General features: G+C 48.7%; 1 protein-coding gene across 3 annotated transcripts in view; it reads right to left on the reverse strand.

Moving 5' to 3' along the window:
* POMT2 (protein O-mannosyltransferase 2) overlaps positions 1–17,922 on the reverse strand; it is a 43,520-nt gene that overhangs the window by 18,226 nt on the left and 7,372 nt on the right. For all 3 annotated transcript variants that reach the window (XR_009053334.1, XR_009053333.1, XM_057733288.1), the window contains exons 3-9: positions 12,976–13,080; positions 11,178–11,286; positions 9,311–9,419; positions 7,463–7,622; positions 5,998–6,104; positions 5,116–5,198; positions 2,847–2,956 (exon numbers count right to left, since the gene is read on the reverse strand). Coding sequence is in view for 1 of the 3 variants with exons in the window: in XM_057733288.1 (XP_057589271.1) it covers positions 2,847–2,956; positions 5,116–5,198; positions 5,998–6,104; positions 7,463–7,622; positions 9,311–9,419; positions 11,178–11,286; positions 12,976–13,080 (783 nt within the window). In the remaining 2 variants the exon portion in view is untranslated. The remainder of the gene's footprint in view (positions 1–2,846; positions 2,957–5,115; positions 5,199–5,997; positions 6,105–7,462; positions 7,623–9,310; positions 9,420–11,177; positions 11,287–12,975; positions 13,081–17,922) is intronic.

The following is a 17,922-nucleotide window of genomic DNA, read 5'->3' on the forward strand; positions in this document are numbered from 1 at the left end:
TACAGCAAACTACGTGGATAAACATTGATCCTCAGATTATGTGTAACTTTTTTTTAAATACTTTTTTACATTTTCCAGTTTTACTTTATAAACATTATGCTTTAAAAACATTTAAAAATCAAGACCTAGGGTTGTTGACGAGACATTAAACTACAAGGCAGGGAAGGCTACTAGAGGTTATCTAGTCCAATCCCCCCAACTTACAGATGAAGACACAGGCTGAGAAAGGTGCAATGACTCAGTCAGTGACAAAGCCAAACTCTCTGTCCCTTGGCCTAACGTGCTCTCTCCAGATGACTGGCACAACTTCACGTCGCCACCCATGGGCTTCAGGTGTGCGACACTAAGACCAGCCTTTCAGAACGTGGCTCTTCTCTCCCTTTGCACAGTATAAATGTTCCTGGTTCCTGGTCACTACATCTGTAACTTTATCTCCTACGTGACCGCAGTAGCAAGGTATCACCATGGAAGGGCTAGTTGTACATTAGGCTTTTCTGGAGAGCTTAAAACCAAAACAAAAATGCACAATGCATGGACCCTATCGTAGACCAATTAAGCCAGAATCTCTGGGGTGGAGGACTTCCCTGGCTGTCCAGTGGACTCTGTGCTTCCAATGCAAGGAACACGGGTTCCCCTGGTCGGGGAACTAAGATCCCACATGCCGTGCCATGCGGCCAATAAATAATTGAAAAAATTGAAAAAAAAAGAATCTCTGGGGTGGACCTCAGGCGTTAGAATTTTTTAAAAGCTCTCCAGTGGATTCTAAAGTGCAGCCGGGGCTGAGAACCACTGTGCTGGAGAGAAGCAGAGAGTCAAGAATGAAAAACTGGACCTCCTAGGTGGCGCAGTGGTTAAGAATCTGCCTGCCAATGCAGGGGACACGGGTTCGAGCCCTGCCCTGGGAAGATTCCACATGCCACGGAGCCATTGAGCCTGTGCTCTAGAGCCAATGAGCCACTACTCTTGAGCCCATGTGCTGCAACTATTGAAGCCCACATGCCTGGAGCCCATGGGCCACAACAACAGAAGCCACTACAGTGAGGAGCCCTCGCACCACAATGAAGAGTAGCCCCTGCTCTTAGCAACTAGAGAAAGCCTGTGTACAGCAACGAAGAACCAACACAGCCAATAAAAATAAAATTAAAAGAAAAAAATTTTGAAAAAAAAAAAAAATGAAAAACTGATATGGAAACCCAATACTCTGGGTCAACTTTCTAGTACATGAGGAAATAAAAACAAGAAAATATTTTGAGAAGCATACGTTTTTCACAAAGTAAAGATTTTGGTCACTTTGCAGGAAGAGAAACTTCACTTCAAGCTTCTGAGAACAGCAGCCAGCCCCCACCTCCTCACTCTCCTCTCCTCAGGTCCCCGCGTCTGAGACCTCCTCCCTGACCACACCGTGGAAGGCTTCCCTGTCAGAGCTGCCTGGCCCCGCACATTGCCCTTCGAAGGCCTCTTTCTCCAAGGTCTCTGCAGCACCTGAACTGCTGGTGTCTCCTCCCCCTGGAGACCCTCTGCCGGCCCCCTCCTCCTGTTCTCCTCCAACCTCCCCGTTCAGTCCTTCCTGCTCCACTGCTTCTACCAGTGCCACTCTGAGCGCCCTTAACCCTGCCGTACACGCTGCCGCTCCCCGGGCTCCTCCGTCGGCCCTCCTCCTGCTGCACACCCCCTCAGGGCAATGTCACCCCCCCCCACCGTGTCACTAACATCCACACGTTACACACTTGTCTCTCTCCTGAGACAAGCCCCAGACCTAAAATACACAAAGAAAACTCATCTCCAAAGCTGTGCTTCCTCCCCCATTTCTGATTACAGTGAAACACTTTGACCTCAGACCACAGACCTGGACGTGGCTCATCCCTGACATCAGTTGCAAGGTTCCGACGTTCAACTTGTGAAGAGTTTCCTGAAGCACTTCCCACCTCCTTCCCCGTGGCCTCTGCCTCCATTCACCATCCTTTGTCACGATTATTGCCTCCAGTCTGCTCGCCCTTCCAATCCATCACACTCTCGCTAGAGCTGTCTTTCTAAACTAGAAATCTAATCACATCTTACACCTTAGTAAGTTTTCATGCCCAGTGTCTACAGAACAAAATTAAATCTACTGTAACACAACAGACTACACAATCTGGCCCCACCAACCTCTCCAACACCCTCCTTCTCCCTCTCAGGCACTGCCCACCACAGCCACACCTACCACCCCTCAACATGGACACAGACAGTGTCGCTCACTTGTTCAGACGATACCCAGGGCTCACCCTCCAACGTGCACTTCACGTGGATTATCTCACTTAATTCTCACAACAACCTTATGACAGAGAGAAGCACTAGTTATTTTCCCCAGTTTAAAGATGAGCACATTGAAGCACAGAAAGGCTAAGGAATCTGCTCAAAGTCACACTCTAGTGGAACCTGGGTTCCAACCCAGATAAAGCAGCCTGATGCCCAGGTCTGCGTTCATAGCCACTGCATCCTACTCATCACGCACTTCGGGCCGGGCACTGAGCTGGGCACCGGAGACTTCCAGGAGCCAGCAATCAAACAGCAGAGACAGGAGGAAGGAAGCACTCACAAGCCAATGCGAAGAGGGTTACCACACAGGCTTGTGAAGGGGCCCACCCACGACACACCAAACCCAGGACCAGGCAGAGGTGGGTCTGGTGGTCAGAGGGGAACTCCCCAGCTGAAGCCTGAAGAAGCTGGAGTCAGGCAGAGGAAAAGTGTGTTTCAAGCCGGGGACACAGTGTGGACAAAGGAGGGGAAGCCAGAAAGAGAACAGAGGGTTCAGGCACGGCAAACAGACTGGTGCTACGGCGACACACATGCGCAAAGGGCTCACTGACCTGCTGCTGGCGGGCGCCGATACCCTCGGGGTAGAGGTGCCTGTGCGAGTGGAGGTAGCCGATGGCCATCCGCAGGTTCTTCACAGTGATCACAGAGCCGTAGGCCAGGTCTGGGCGCAGGAGGGCAGCGTTTGGTGTGAGCTGGCACAGGGCTAGACCTGCCCCTGACTGGAGGGGCCGCTGAAGCCACAGGCCTCCCCAGCCGTCTAGCAGGCTCCACTGGGCCAGGACTGACTAAAGCAAGACGTGCAGCTGCCTTTTCACCCCAATGGAATCAACTCAAGAGGGAGTTCACAACAGTCTCACCTGGGTCCTCTCCCCCAGCCCCACCAAGGACTTCAGAAGAAGCTGGGTATTAACAACGTTCCTATCGGAGCACTGCTTGTGATAGCAAAAGACTAGAAACTACTTGTCCTTGAGTCAAGGGCTACTATATACATTCCACGGAATAAAAAAGGAAGAAGCATTTTATGTCTTCACCTGGAATGTTCTCCAAGATATAATGCTATTATAGGCTGTTAAGAGAGTTTTCACTGTATATATCCTTTTGTGCCTTTTGAATCTAGTACCACAGGTAGTAACTGTTCAGTGGTGTTTTGGGATTTTACTCTGAATTTAAAAAGAAAAAAAAAAAGAGTAAACAGCCTACCCAAGAGCATCATCCCCTCCCCGCACAGGCCCTGGCTTATGGAGAAGCCTCACTCTCTCGCTCTTCTCCACGTGCTGCCACGTGGCTGCCTGCCCTTCCCCGCTCCACCAAAACAGGTCTCACTGCACCCGTGCCAGCTGCTCCTGTCTCCCTCTGTTCATTCATTTGGTCAACAGACCGTATTGATTACACAGTGGATCCAAAGGTAGAGGAGGACCAAGTGGAGCCCAGTCTTGGGGATGATGGCCTCACACACTGACTGGCACAGGATGATGGGCAAACGCTCCAGCAAAGGTGCAACAATGTGTGACATGGTGGAAGCCCAGAGTAGGGTAGAACGAACTCTTGCCCAAAGAGTAAGAAGAGGCTGGCTTGATGGAAGAGCATATAGCTGAGCTAAGCCTTTTAAGCAATGAGGAGGAATCTGCTAACCCCACAGCTCCATCCTTCCAAGTCCTCACGCCGGCCGACACCGCAGCCCGCACGCTGCAGACCCCTGCTGCTTCTCAATCATGTTCTGTCCCCCTCTCCACCCGACGCTCCCTCCAGGCCTGTCCCTGCGCAGCCCTTTCCTCCTGCATTCCCCAGTGTCCTCACCTCCCCCTGTCCTCTTCCCCTCTCCACAGTTTCCTCACAGACCACAGCCACTGCACAGCATCAACTGTCCCTTACTTGGCCAGTCCTCCTCTGAAAGCTGCAGCCCAAGTCCAGGGGCCCCACTGCATGGATTTCCTCAAGTGTCTCAAAGCTGACTTCTCTAATGTGGAACCCAGTGTCTGCCTTTTCAGACCAATTTTTGCCTGCTTTCCTACTTTTCATTCTTTCCACAGTCTGGGCGGGCCCACTGTGTTCTAGGCCTGGAGAGACTAAAAGACATTGTCCTTGCCTCCAGGAAGCAATCACCTGGGCCCAAACTATCTTTTCAACCTTATTTTCCAGTATTTTCCTGCATATAACCTGTGCCTTAAATTCTGCCCTGTTCTTGGCTTTGATCGTGCTCTCCCTTCTGCCTGATCTGCCCTCCCCACTGTCTCCATCTGTTGAAATCCACCCATTCTTCCAGGGCCTGACTCCAAGGCAACTCACTCTATGTACCTCTGATTCCCCCAACCTCCTCACAGAAGTGATCTCTTACACCTCCGATCCCCACAGCTGTGTTCCCTCTTTATATACTTCACACATACAGTCATAGCACGTAGAGATCCTCTACTCCAGACTCTATACTCTGGAAGGCATCCACCTACAGCCTCCGAGGTGGCTAACACGTGCTCAATTACTCTCTGTGAAGAGTGAATGGATGTGAGTCATAGAAAACGGTGGTGGGAACTGACCACTAGCCCTGAAGGGCCTTGTTCCCTCACCAGATTCTCTCTGTTGGTCTTCCCATAGCTACAAGGGACTAGCGATTCTTTTGGGTCAAAGAGCTTGTTGCCCAGGACGTCTCCTTCTGCACTTCCTGTGTCCCTATTCACTCTCTTGAGTGCTCAGACCAGATGTAACTGGATCTTTCTCCCACTTTGCCCATCTAAAATAACCCAGGCTGTCATATCACCTTTTCCAATTCAACTCCCAGGAAGCCCTTCTGCCCTTCTACCTTTGTAAAGGCCAAGAGACACTCACGTTCGGGGATGGAAGCATTGTGAAGGTTGTTTCCTGAAAGCCGGGCCTGGAAGGCAGAGCTGAAGAAGCCATCACCAGGACCACTGTGGGGAAAGGCAGAGTGGAAGAGAGCCAGTTTAACAGAGTGAAGCGGTGATCTCCCAGCAGCCCTAGGAAGAGCTCCGCACGGTTGGTTTACAAGGAGCACCGGGAGTGGCAGTGCAGCACTGTGGACAGACGTGGGGATGGAGTCAGAGACACTGGGGTCCGAATCACAAGTCAGCCACTTACTAGCCAGGTGAGCTTTAGAAGATGCCTGGCCTTGTTGAGCCTCAATTCTTCATTTATAAATCAGGGATTAAAAAAAAAAAATCAAAAGAATTATTATGGGATTTCCCTGGCCGTCCAGTGGTTAAGACTCCGTGCTTCCAATGCAAGGGACGTGGGTTTGATCCCTGCTCGAGGAACTAAGATCCCACGTGCCGTGTGGCATGGCCAAAAAAATTTAAAAGAAACGAAAAGAATTGTTATGACTAAATGAGCTACTGTACACAAAATGCTGGACATAGTTCCTGACACGCAGTTGCTACCTGGTAAATGGGAGCTGCTGCTGGTGTTACTGTTCCTCTTACCCTCACTCCAACTGCACGTGCTTATGGTGGCCCATCCCTGTTAAGCACAAGGGACTGTGTTTAGGGATAAGGGGCAGTCTGGCTGTTAGGACATTCTCTTCTTCCTTCAGGCCAGGGTACCCAAAAGACAGCACACAGGAGGAAACCAACAGGAAAAACCCTGGTCCCCTGCGATCATCCCCACCAGACCCAGGAAGTCACGCGGCCCCTCCACGGACTTAGAGGCAAGAGGAAGACTGGAAGCGAGACGCCGGAAAGGCTCTGGCTGTACCTTTTATTCAGCACCATGAAGTGGACGGCGTAGGTGGCCGTGTAGAGAGCCAGCGGCAGCACGATGAGGCAGAGGACGCGCGCAGCCAGGTGCTTTCCCATCGTCACCTGTAAACACAGCCGGGCAGCGTGCTGGGCGTGTGAGGCTTTACTATGCTTTATGCCTGACACGTGTGTTATCTGTAAGTTTTTAATGTGTGAACCATAATCAGAAACAACTGAAAAACTAATGGCCATCAAGAAAGAAAGATATGTGGAAACCCTAAGCCTTCCCATAACACCCCACCAGCCAAGCACCGCAGGAAGCGGAACCTGGGCCAGCCCTCCGCTGCCTGCCCAGACCCTCGCCCCGGACCCGGGGCTGTCCCCGCACTGCTGATGAGGCATGGCCTGCATCTTCAGTATCATCACTCATCACTCCTCCATCCCAGTCACACTGACGCCCTGAACGTCCCCCACGCTTCTTGCACTGTGCTGGCCTCCCCCATCACATGGATAGCTGCTCTTTATCTTCACTTTGGGCCTCAGCTTCCTCCCAGAAGCCTTCCTGGATTGCCTGAGACTGGTCTCGTGCCCTTCTCTGTGCTTTCACAGCACTTGTTAGCTGGACCATGACATTTTTTTTCTTTTCTGTCTTATGTCTCTCTCTCCATTGTCTCGAGAGGGCAGGGGTCTTGTTTTACTTATCCTCATAGTCTACGTCTCATGCTTAGCGGATGGTCTTTTTATATGTTCTAAATGAATACATGAACTTGTTGGGACTTTGGTTCAGAAGTGATGGGGGAGCATTACAGCAAAGCCGTTCAGGCCTGGAGTCAGCCTCGCCTGTTTGAATCCTAAATTTACCTCTACTACTTGTTGGACCTCGGGAATGTTATTAGCTCTCCAGGTTTCTGTTCCCTCATTTGTCAAGAGGGTAATAACTACCTGCCTCGTGGGACTGTTATGAGGAGGAAATGAGAGGAGGAAAGTAATACATTTTGCATCATGCCTGACACAGAGTCAGCTCTTAATAAATAATATTGTAATAAACTGTAAGGCCCTTACTGGCCTCCAAATCCAGAGACCCTGGGTCAGGAAAAGAAAACTGTAAGTTCAGAAGGTCAGCCCACCAATTTTACCTCCAGTCCCAGGCAGTCAGCGTCCGCCACACATCTGGCATGAGCCCAGCCAGACAGCATCCCCTGGCTGGACTGTCTGCAGAGCATTTAAAAACCAATGAAGGAAAGAAGCCAAAAGAGAATCCCAACGATGTCAGTCCATCCTCTCCCTTTATACCTCTCCAGCCTCTCAGCCGTGGCCCACTCCCTGCTGCTGTGTTCCCTGCAGAGGGCAGCCGGATCTAGCCCGTCTCGGGCCCAGGACACAGCTGTTCTGCCACCTGCAGCAGAGGCTGAGAAAGGCCACTGGCTCTGCTCAGCAACGCCTGGGAGCAAAGACATTTCTACAAGCACTTGGGTTCTCACCATTGAAAGACTGAGGTCTCCAAACAGGTGCCAAAGGTCTGAAAGGGTGTTCCACCCCACTTGCAGGATGATAAAGAGGCCGACAAACTTGACCCCCAGGGCACCAGCCAGATTAACGCCGGTCAGGCTGAGCCAGAACCACCAGGGGGCAGAGAAGGGCCTGAAAATCAAAAAGGCGTAGAGTTCAGCGTGGCAGCTGGAACCAAACTCAAAAGCAAGAGCAGCAATAGGGGAGGCAGAGGTCCTCTGACTCTGGGAGGCTGCACTGGGGCCTCTCTCTTGAGGGCTCCCAACCTCAGGAACCATGCATGGCTCTGAGGAGGGGGTGATCTCTGAAACCCCTGAAACCACAGGAAGCACATTCTTCTGGGGAGAAGGGCCCTCACTTTCCTGGCTAAGTACAGGGCTTCAAGTAAGCAAGAGGCTTATTCTCCAGCGGTGACTAATCAAGTGGAAGTAAAAAGAGAATCCAGAGAAGCCCACTGGATTCAGTCAGCTCTATCCTCCGTGCCACCTCTGGACCCTGTAGAAGCCAGCAGCTACTGAGCGCCTACTATGTGTCAGGCATTTTTCCAAGCACTTCACACATATTGATGCTTGAACCTTCACTACAGCCCCATGGAGGCAGGTCCTGTCACCAGCCTCTTCTTCCACAAGAGGACTCAAGGTACGGAGAGCTTAGGTAATAGAGCCAGCAGTGCAGCACGGTGCTAAGCCTGGCAGTCAATTCCAAGGTCTGCTGTACTTAGACCACCTGGTTCTCTGAGCTGCAGTCTCCTGATCCCCCAGCTGCCTCCCCGCCTCCCCTGAGCGAGTGAGCCTGCAAAGCCAAGACCTATGTGTTCCTGTACCTCCAGCTGCCAGCACAGGACCTGGCACATAGTACGTATTCAAGAAATGGCGTGTGGAAGGGGATGTGGTGCAAGGAGGAGATAACCCACATCCAGACAGAGCTGGGGTCCCTGCCTGGCCGCGGTGAAACCAAGCTGCCTTCTGGAAAAGCCTCGGCAGAGCCAGCTTTTTTGGTTTACATAGAATCAATGACCTATTCTACTCTCTCGGAGGCAGAAGGATGATTGGGAAAGGAGTATTCTGGAAGAAGACCAGGCCTTCCAGAACAGCTTTAGAACTGACCGGCGCCTGCAGGGATCCTCTTGACTGATGGAGACCCTTGAAGCCAACACTTATATACATTATTCTCATCATTAGGTCAGGACTGGATGCAACCACTGAGGGCAGGGAGACAAACAGTTCCCAGGCAACATCTGTTCTAGTGCCCTCCCCGCTAGGACGGACAGTGTGAAGGATAACGTTGTGCTGGGATCTCCTGACCAGCAGTGGTGCCGAGGAGTGGCTTGTAGCTGGTGGGGTGGGGGACGGCATTAGGACCCCTTCGTGACATCACATCCACAAACCCCTACCCAAATCCACCCCACTGCAAAAATAATAACAATACTCTTAAAAAGATAACTGGCGGGCTTCCTAGGTGGCGCAGTGGTTAAGAATCCGCCTGCCAATGCAGAGGTCACGGGTTCGATCCCAGCTCCAGGAAGATCCCACATGCTGCGGAGCAACTAAGCCCGTGTGCCAAAAAAAAAAAAAGGTAACTGGCATTTCCTTAGTCTTATGTAAAGCAAAAATAAAAGTATCTATAGAAAATTTCTGTAAATCTATTTTTATCATCTAAAATGGGCTATCTAAAAAATTTTTTTAAAGTGTGCCTGCCTTAAATTCAGTTTCAAAACAAGTCCTCTAGGCACCACCCCCCCACCCCCGTCCCTGGCCATTACAGAAATTCTAGAGCTGCCACAGCTTGTGACACCCCCTCCCGAAGATGGTGTTTCTGACCTGTTGGCACAGGAGTTGTACTTGACCATGCTCAGCATGGCAGCCATGATGAAGAACATCAAGATGGGGTCGAGGAGGATGTACTGGCACAGAGTGAGGCATCCTGTGTCTGAAAAACACGAGCTCAGTGGTCAAAAGGTGGAACCAGAGCTGGGCCCCCTGAGAACCAAACACCCCAGCAGTAAGAAACACTCCTCCTTGGGTTTAATTGCATGTAAGCATGTGTGCAGTCAAGATTAGATGGGCAACTGAGTCACCTGGAAGGGGAAAGGCCACAGCTTTGGGGGACACCAAAGCCCAACGAGATGAAAGAATATCTCACACTGCTTCCAGGCCCTTGACCCACGAAGGGATCACGTCATTCATTCAGAGAGTGATCTTGAGATGAGGGCTCCTGCTAACTTCCACCATCAAAAAAGGAGTTCTGCTACCATGCTTATGCAGCCACAAACTACACACACCCAGGAAAGAATCTTACTACTTCATATGAAGTCTCTGTTGGGAGTTGATTCTCCATGCAGGTGCTGAAGTGATTTTATTTTTTTAAACAAAATTTCATGACATCATGACCTGGCTTAAGTCCTCCAGTGTCTTCCCATCTCACTCAGACTAACAAACTCCTTAAGACAGCCTCAAGACAGCCACCAAAGCCTTCATGGTCTCCCCACCTACCCAACCCCCGCTCCCAACACCCTTTGCTTCACTCACTCCACCCTGGCCTCCCTGGTCTTCTCGCTGTTCCCTGAATCCGCCAAGTGCTGCCCTGCACCAGGACCACCACACGTGCTGTTCCCTCTGCCTGAACACTCTTCCCTCAGATCTCTGCATGGCTTAATCTTTGGCTTCACTCAGGTCTCTGCTCAGGGCCACCTCCTCAGGGGGCTCTTCACTGACCAGCCCACCTAAAACAGAATCTCTCCTCATTACTCTATTCCTTACCCTGCCCTATTTTCCACATTGTACTTACCGTTTAAGATGTTACAGCACAGACATTAATTTACTTGCTTCTGTACCATCTGCCCCACCAGGGAGCAAGCTCCATGATAGTAGTTGCTCATCTGCGCATCCTCTGAGGCCAAGAAAGTGGCTTAGCACAGAGCAGATGCTTGAAAATAGTTGTTGAATGAAAAAATGAATAAACGAAGAACTGAAGAGGGAAATTAAAGACCCAAGGAAAAAGCCACCAGTCCTCTAAAGAGAGACCCTATAATCTTGCAACATTATCTGTCAAAGCAAAGCCAGAATCACCCCTGAAGTAACCCCCCAAACTTATCTGGACTTCTTTAAATGTTGACCCCTGTGAGGTCATGCGTTCACTTTCACGTGAGCAAGGCTACCAACAGGATCAGTTTCCACGGAGCAGCCCTCGATCATCTGCGTGAGGATTACCCACAGGAATAACCTAAGTTCCCATTTTGTTATCCTCGGCTACCCAGCTCCTTCTGAGGCATCTGCCCTTGCATTCAGTGGAAATTAGCGTAAGGAATGCAAACTAATCTTGATAGTAACCTAAGAGAAGCAGAATTAGAACTGTAAGCCTCCTTCCATCACACACCTACACATACACACAGGCACACATAAACTTAGTATCCATTCCAAACGCAAATGTGGATAACCTGGAGACAAGCCATTCCTTGGGATTACCCGTAACAACTCACCCTTCCAATAATATAAAGGCTTGCTACATACCAGTGTTTATATATCTAAGTATTACTAGTGAATAAAAGGAGATTGTAATACAATTTACCAAATCCTAAAGTTACTTAAGAACTAGGCCCACAGACAGGATCTTTAAGCCTACCGATTTCCAGCAACGTTCATAGTGCAGCAGTCAATTTCCCAAGAAATGTGGTCTAGGACAACTTACCGAAGGTGAGGAGGGCGGCCGCGAGCAGCGCTGCTGGGAGGGACTGGGACAGCTCCAGTACAGTGAGGTAGGCAAAGGGGATTAGCAACGAGCCGAGGAATGCACAGAACTACAGAAGCACAGGAGAAGCAGTCGAGTAACCAACTGAGCAAAGCATCAGGGACCTAGGTGACTTGGGACAAACGAATCTTTTAAGATGGAGGCCCTGATGATGGCATGACCTGGTGACCTAAAATCCCCTGGAAGACGTTGGACTATGAAAGGGGTGGTGTAACAGCGAAGCATCAAGTCGAGCAGCATTTACGTTCCCCACCAAGCACGAGCTTGTGCACTGACCCAAAATCAGCAGTCAGCCTGGGAGGTGCGGGCAGGATGGCACACCGGTTTCAAGTGGGAGACTCTGGGGCCGGACCACCCCATCGCTGCCAGCTGTGACCTTGACAAAGTCGTGTCTCTGTATCTCAGCCTCCTCTTCGGTGTAATGTGAAAAATAAAAGTTCCTGCCTCATAGGGTTTATTTTCTAGATTAAATGAGCTGAAGTTTATTACCACACAGAAAGTTCTCGATAAATAATAGCTTCTATTATGAAACAGGGTGCAAGTTGAGAACTACGTCTCTGAAGGTGTTTTAATATTTTAAAGAATTCTAATGTTATTTCTGTTATTTCTCCCTTGGTCCTTTTCTTCAGTCACACCAGGAATCACTCTTTATATGTTGCATTTTGATTTTAGAAAAAAGACTGCGTGACACTTCAGCATCTAGAGGGGTGTTCTCCAGTTCTGACTTGTTTTTAACACCAGCGTTCTCTCCATCTGCCTACCCTGTCCATCAAAAGTAATCAGACAAACCCAGGGGAATGGAAATTCTCATATTTGGGTTGTCACTTTTTGTTAGCAGAAAGCAATGTGCCCTAGTGTGAAAGGGCACAGGGCTGTTATATTTGGCCTCATTTCCATAGCAAGTTCACAGTGAGCCAGGCCTACATCCAATTATGTATGCTCTGTGGTGTGCAAACGTCATTAGGAAGACACAGAATCACTTAAAATGAACTTGAAGGTAGCAGACAGTCCTTGTTGAATATGGTATGATATGAGCACACAAACATGCCAGTGATAAGGGAGCGAAGGGGCTTGTATGTGCAACCCGCTCTGAGAGCTTCACATGGAGGACAGTTTCCACAGGTCGTATTTAGCTCCAGGTACGAGGTCCCCGGACAGTTGGGTGTTTAGGCCCTGCCATGTTCCCTCAAGGCTGGTGCTGGGACACAGTGTACAGAGGAACCAGGCAAACACACTTCCCTTAAAAGAGCAGAAAACTGCTGCGTGTGCCTAAAACCTTCATGGGGAAAGAAGGAAGAAGCTGGTGACAGGCGTGTGGGGGCGCTGAAATGTTAATAAAGGCCCTTAGGGGTGGGCGATACTCCAGCAACCGTGGCCGCAGAGGCAGGACGTGTAGCCTGCCAATGTGCTGAGGTCGATGTCGGGGCTACAGGAGCCTCCCGGCGGCCTGAGTTCCGGGCTGCCCTCTGATCGGAAACCTAATGCCTCACGTGGGCCGGGGAACAGGTGACAGGGTGGGTTTGCTCCTGTGTGTGTCATCGCTGTATTATCTGTGGCCTCCCCCTCCCTTTTTGCCCACCCCAGCTCTGAATCTCTATACAGGGTGTGGGTCCAACCATCCTCCCTCCACCCAAAGTCCCTGTATCTACGCCCGCCACCACTCCAGGGCTTCCAACTGTAACATTTCTGAGTGTGGCCCCAGGGTTCAGTCAGGCAACAGCAAGTCGGGCAGCCTTACTCCTCTCATTCCCATGTAGCTGTGATGCTCATATCTGTCCCCAGGTTTCTGGAATAAAAAGGTACCGTCATATCCACTCAGGTAGCCAGCAAGACCTATCAGCATCTGAGGAGAGAAGAACACACAAAAAGATGAGAGACCTCAGAGAAAAGACTCCTCCGCCCCCTGAACCTCCCTCCAGCTGCACCCAGACCATGGCTTCCCTCGACAACTGTCCACAGAAGGAGCTACCAACGTGACATTTTCTCCGGCAGCTGCTGCAGAGCAAAGAATCTTTTGTCTACAGAGCTCACTGCTTGAAACAAATCCTCTCTTGTGTTAAGGCCAAGTTCTTGGGAACAGCGCAGATAGAGGACTCAGGAAGAAAAAAAATCCCACAACTTGAAGGGCAGGGCCAGTGAAGGGATCTCTCATTCAGCCTTCTTTCATTTGCTATGAAGTAAAACACGACAGCTCATGGGGGAGGTGGTGGGCAGGGGCTGATTGCTGGGAGATTGGGCCACTGAAAGGAAAACAAGGTTCCAAGTCAGAATGAGGAGGGAGGGAAATGGCCCAGTTGCTACACAGCAGGAATAGAGAAAAGGGAAGAAAATGGGAAAGTGGAATGCAAAATCCTCTTTCCCCAGAGGGGAAGAGAAGAGTCCCAGTGGAAACAATGCCAAAAGGCCAGGGACTGTTTTCTGTTACTGCCGTATTCCCAAGGGAGGCCACCCTGGCACACCCCAAAAGAGAACAAATCAACTGTAAACTAAGACTGTGAGTCGTGAATCCTTCAAAACATTCGAGAGGATCAGCCTCTTCATTTTCATCTTTCCTTGACCATCAACAGTGCACAATTTTCTTTTCCACACATTATCAGAAGCAGCTAAAACATAAAAACCGTCAGCAAATACCAAGCATTTGTAACAGCCCCAGGCTGCCTCAGCCTCACCCCTGTGCTCCGGTTAGGCTGTGTGGAGCAGCAGAATACACTGCTGTGTGGAGCGAAAACCCTTTCCAGCAATGCTGCTTGTGGGGGCTTAGATTTGGACCACTAACCAACTCACTTTTTCTCTAAGTAGTTCTAAACAGAGTCACTCTCTACAGTTCCATATCAAGGTATAGAAGCCAAAGTTCAGCAGTAAATAATTATGAAGCCTTACTTTTTTAAAAAAGAGGAATCCCAGGGTCCAGAAGTTAATTTAATATTAATTAATTTAATGTAAAGTAATATAAGATGTTGAGAAGACAAAGCCATCCAAATACCCAGATGAACTTAAGCTGACAAGTGACAATCAAATAAATGTCCCGTTCCCCCTGGGACCTCAGGGGACAAACCTGCCTGGTGCTGGAATAAGTTCCCAGCCTGCTCGGCCAGTCTGGTGGTGAAGATGCGCACAGATGGTTTCGATCTCAGGGCCCCACACTAGCTCTCTAATCGTGGACAATACTTAATAATCTCTGAACTACAGGTAATGAAACCTTCCTTGCAGATGGTTGTGAGGCTTAGAGGTGATGCTGTAGGTAAAACACCTAGCACTCCGCCAAGCATTCAACATGCACTCAAAATTCAGTTCCCCCTCAGTTCCCATAAGTGCTAAAAGTAGCCCTGGGCTAATTTCCTAAAGAACTCATTCAAATCAACAGAAATAAGAGCAACTTACTAGAAAAATGTTTTAATAGAAAACAAAACACAAATGGCTAATAAACATATGGGAAAATGTTCAAGCTAACTCAGAAAGACATGCAAATGAAAACAGTGCTATACCATTTTTTATTCTCAAATTGGCAAAGTTTCGGAAGTATGATCATACCAATGCTGGCAGTGATGTGAGGGAAGCAAGCACTCAAACACTGTTGGTGGGAGTATATATTATCACAACATTTTTGCCGGAAAGCTTAACAATGTTTAACACAAACCTAAATGTGCATATTCTTTGACCCTTTAGTTCAGCTGCTGAAGCTCTTTTAGATATACCTGCACAACTATGAAAAGATAAACGTACAAGGATGTTCATTGCGCTATCTTTGGTAACGGCTGAAAACTGGAAATAACATAAATGCCCACCAGGTGAAGAGAGGCAAAATAATTTACAGCACATCTGTATAATGGAATACTATACAGTCACGAAAAAGAATGGGGTACATTTTATGTGCTGATGGAAAGAAGTTAAGATATGTTTGAAATACAAATTGCTCAACAATTTTAGTCTGATCCCATTTGCACAATTAATGTGCTGCTCATGTGTACTAATATATATGTGTGTATAAATGTATACACACTTGTATAAAGTTTCTGAGAGGATATATAAGAAACTGTTAATAAAGGTGACACTGGTTGCCTCCAAGGAATAGAAATGTACAGGAAGGTAGCTTTTAATCTTTTATTTCCTTTGGTACTGATCAAAGTTTTTGCTATGTGCAGGCATTTTTATTTCTTTTAAAAGTACCTATTTGGGGACTTCCTAAGTGGCGCAGTGGGTAAGAATCCGCCTGCCAATGCAGGGCACACGGGTTCGATCCCTGCCCCAGGAAGATACCACATGTCGCGGAGCAACTGAGCCTGTGCGCCACAACTATTAAGCCTGCGCTCTAGAGCCTGTGCGCCACAACTATTGAGCCCATGTGCCGCAACTACTGAAGCCCACACGCCTAGAGCCCATGCTCTGCAACAAGAGAGGCCACCGCAGTGAGAAGCCCACGCACCACAATGAAGAGCAGCCCCCACCGGCCGCAACTAGGGAAAGCCCGTGTGCAGCAACGAAGACCCAACACAGCCAATAAAATAAATAAATAAATTTATTTAAAAAAAAATAAAATAAATAAATAAAAAATAAAATAAAATAAAAAGTACCTATTTGCCTGGAGCCCCTGGTGTCTAGGGCTGGGGCCAGTGTGAAGGGGCAGGTATCAGCCTCAGTACTGTAGGAGAAAACATCCTACTTGCCTCTTCAAGGGGTTTTTTGACTCTTTGACTGACTTGGCCTCAGAACCTATAAAAGCCACTTCTCTCATCACTCTCTTTCAACCAGGTAGAGCACAGGACCATCCGGAGATAAATCAGAGCGGCAGATGGTCCACACTCCCTGGGGGCAGCCTTAGAAAGAAGCCTCACATTCCTCCCTTCACACACAGGGCCGCATGTGAGGAAGGAAAGGCTTCAGCAAAAACAAATCAGCCAGTGTTTTCCACATACCGTCACTGTACTGAGCACTAGCGGTCTCCAAAAACAGAGAGGCAGTCCCCATGTGAAAGACTGGGCTGGGTTTCCTATGAAAAATCTCCTCCGCTGGTGGGCTGGTTCCCCGGCTAGCCCAGTGCAAATATTCAGCACGTGGCTGAATTCTATGGCGGTAACAGATGTTTTGTGAGTCAAAAATTATCTGCACTCTGGCTATAGAATCTAATTAACTTTTAGAAAGGACAAATACATCATTTTTTGACATAATCTCCTTGCTTTTCAATACACTTTGTCCATCTGTCAACAAGCTTTCGTATTCCCTCGTTAAAAAATGTTTTAGGCTGAGCTGTGAGCCATGAATGCACCGCTGTCTTCACTTCTTCATCAGAAGTGAATCTTCGTCCTCGTAGGGCTGCTTTCAGGGGACCAAACTGGTGAAAGCCCGATGGAGCAAGATCAGGACTATAGGGAGGATGCTTTAACACCGCAAAATGAAGTTTTTGCAGTGTTGACAGTGTGGGCAGAAGTGTGCAGATGTGCACACCCTCAGACCACAAAAAACGAATCACTGCACGCTGCTCTTCTTTTGCGCAAATCACAAGTGGGGCATCCATTTTTGCTCCCACTGCAGTTACAAATGAACTGATGTAACACATTGACACCTGCAGAGCAGTGACTGGGGAGACAGTAGCCTTGAACAGAAAGTGCTGATAAGACAGTGCGGCCAACAGAACTTTTAATATAACTAGAGTGTGGATAATTTTTGACTCCCCCTCACATCTGCCTGAATACTAGGGCAAGGCAAGTTCATGAGGCAGTGGTGTAATCGTTAGGAGAGCAGACTCTCAGCCAGTCTGAACCCTGGCTCTGCCACTTATTAGCTGGGCTGCCTACGGTAAACTACTTAACATCTCTGAGTCCCAGTTTCCCCTTCTGTAAAATGAGGACACAACAGTACCTACTTTGTAAGGTTGTTCTGAGCATTATATAAGTTAGTACATCTAAAGTGACTAAAAGAAACTGTTCAATTGCTCCTATCTTATTGTTGTTATCTTATAAAGGAGACAGAAAGAGGCACAACATTTTCTGCTCCTTCTCTGGGCTGGAGCTAATTTTGAAATAGGCCACCTATTCCATCTTCTTCTCCACCCCTCCCACCTGCAGGGCCTTCTTCCTGGTCCCTACCCCATGCTCTGGTGCTTTCCCCCAAGCCCACCTGTCACAGATCACCACCCCTGCCGCCCCTCACTCCCTGCCTTCATCCCCAAGTACTCCATGCTCCAAGAACACTCCCCAACTTCATACCAGGCAAATTCCTGTACTCTTGGTACCAAAAATCTCAGCCTCCAGTTAGGAAGAAAGGATTGAGTGAATGCCAGGGCTAATCCATTAGGCTTCTTGGGGGTGTTTGTTTTTAAGAGAGTAAAATGAATTCTGACTGGTGGAATTTCTAATTGTAAGCCACGTGAAAGGAACAGGTCAAACAACATGCATGCTGGGAGTGGGGAGCGGAAAGGCAATCAGCTGCCCTAAGCTATTTCTGCTTTAAGCAACAGATTCCTTCTCTCCATTTCTTTTTTCTTTTTTTTCTATTAAGATAAAATTAATATACTATAAAATTCACCATTTTAAAGTGTACAATTCAGTGGCTTTTGGTTTATTCACAAGGTTGTATGACCATCACCACTACCTAATTCTAGACCATTTCATTACCCCAAAAAGAAACTCCACACCCATTTGCAGTCACTCTCCAATCCTCCCTATCCCTAGAAGCTGGCAACTACTAA

Source organism: Hippopotamus amphibius, chromosome 4 (assembly GCF_030028045.1).
Source record: "Hippopotamus amphibius kiboko isolate mHipAmp2 chromosome 4, mHipAmp2.hap2, whole genome shotgun sequence".
NCBI lineage: Eukaryota > Metazoa > Chordata > Mammalia > Artiodactyla > Hippopotamidae > Hippopotamus > Hippopotamus amphibius.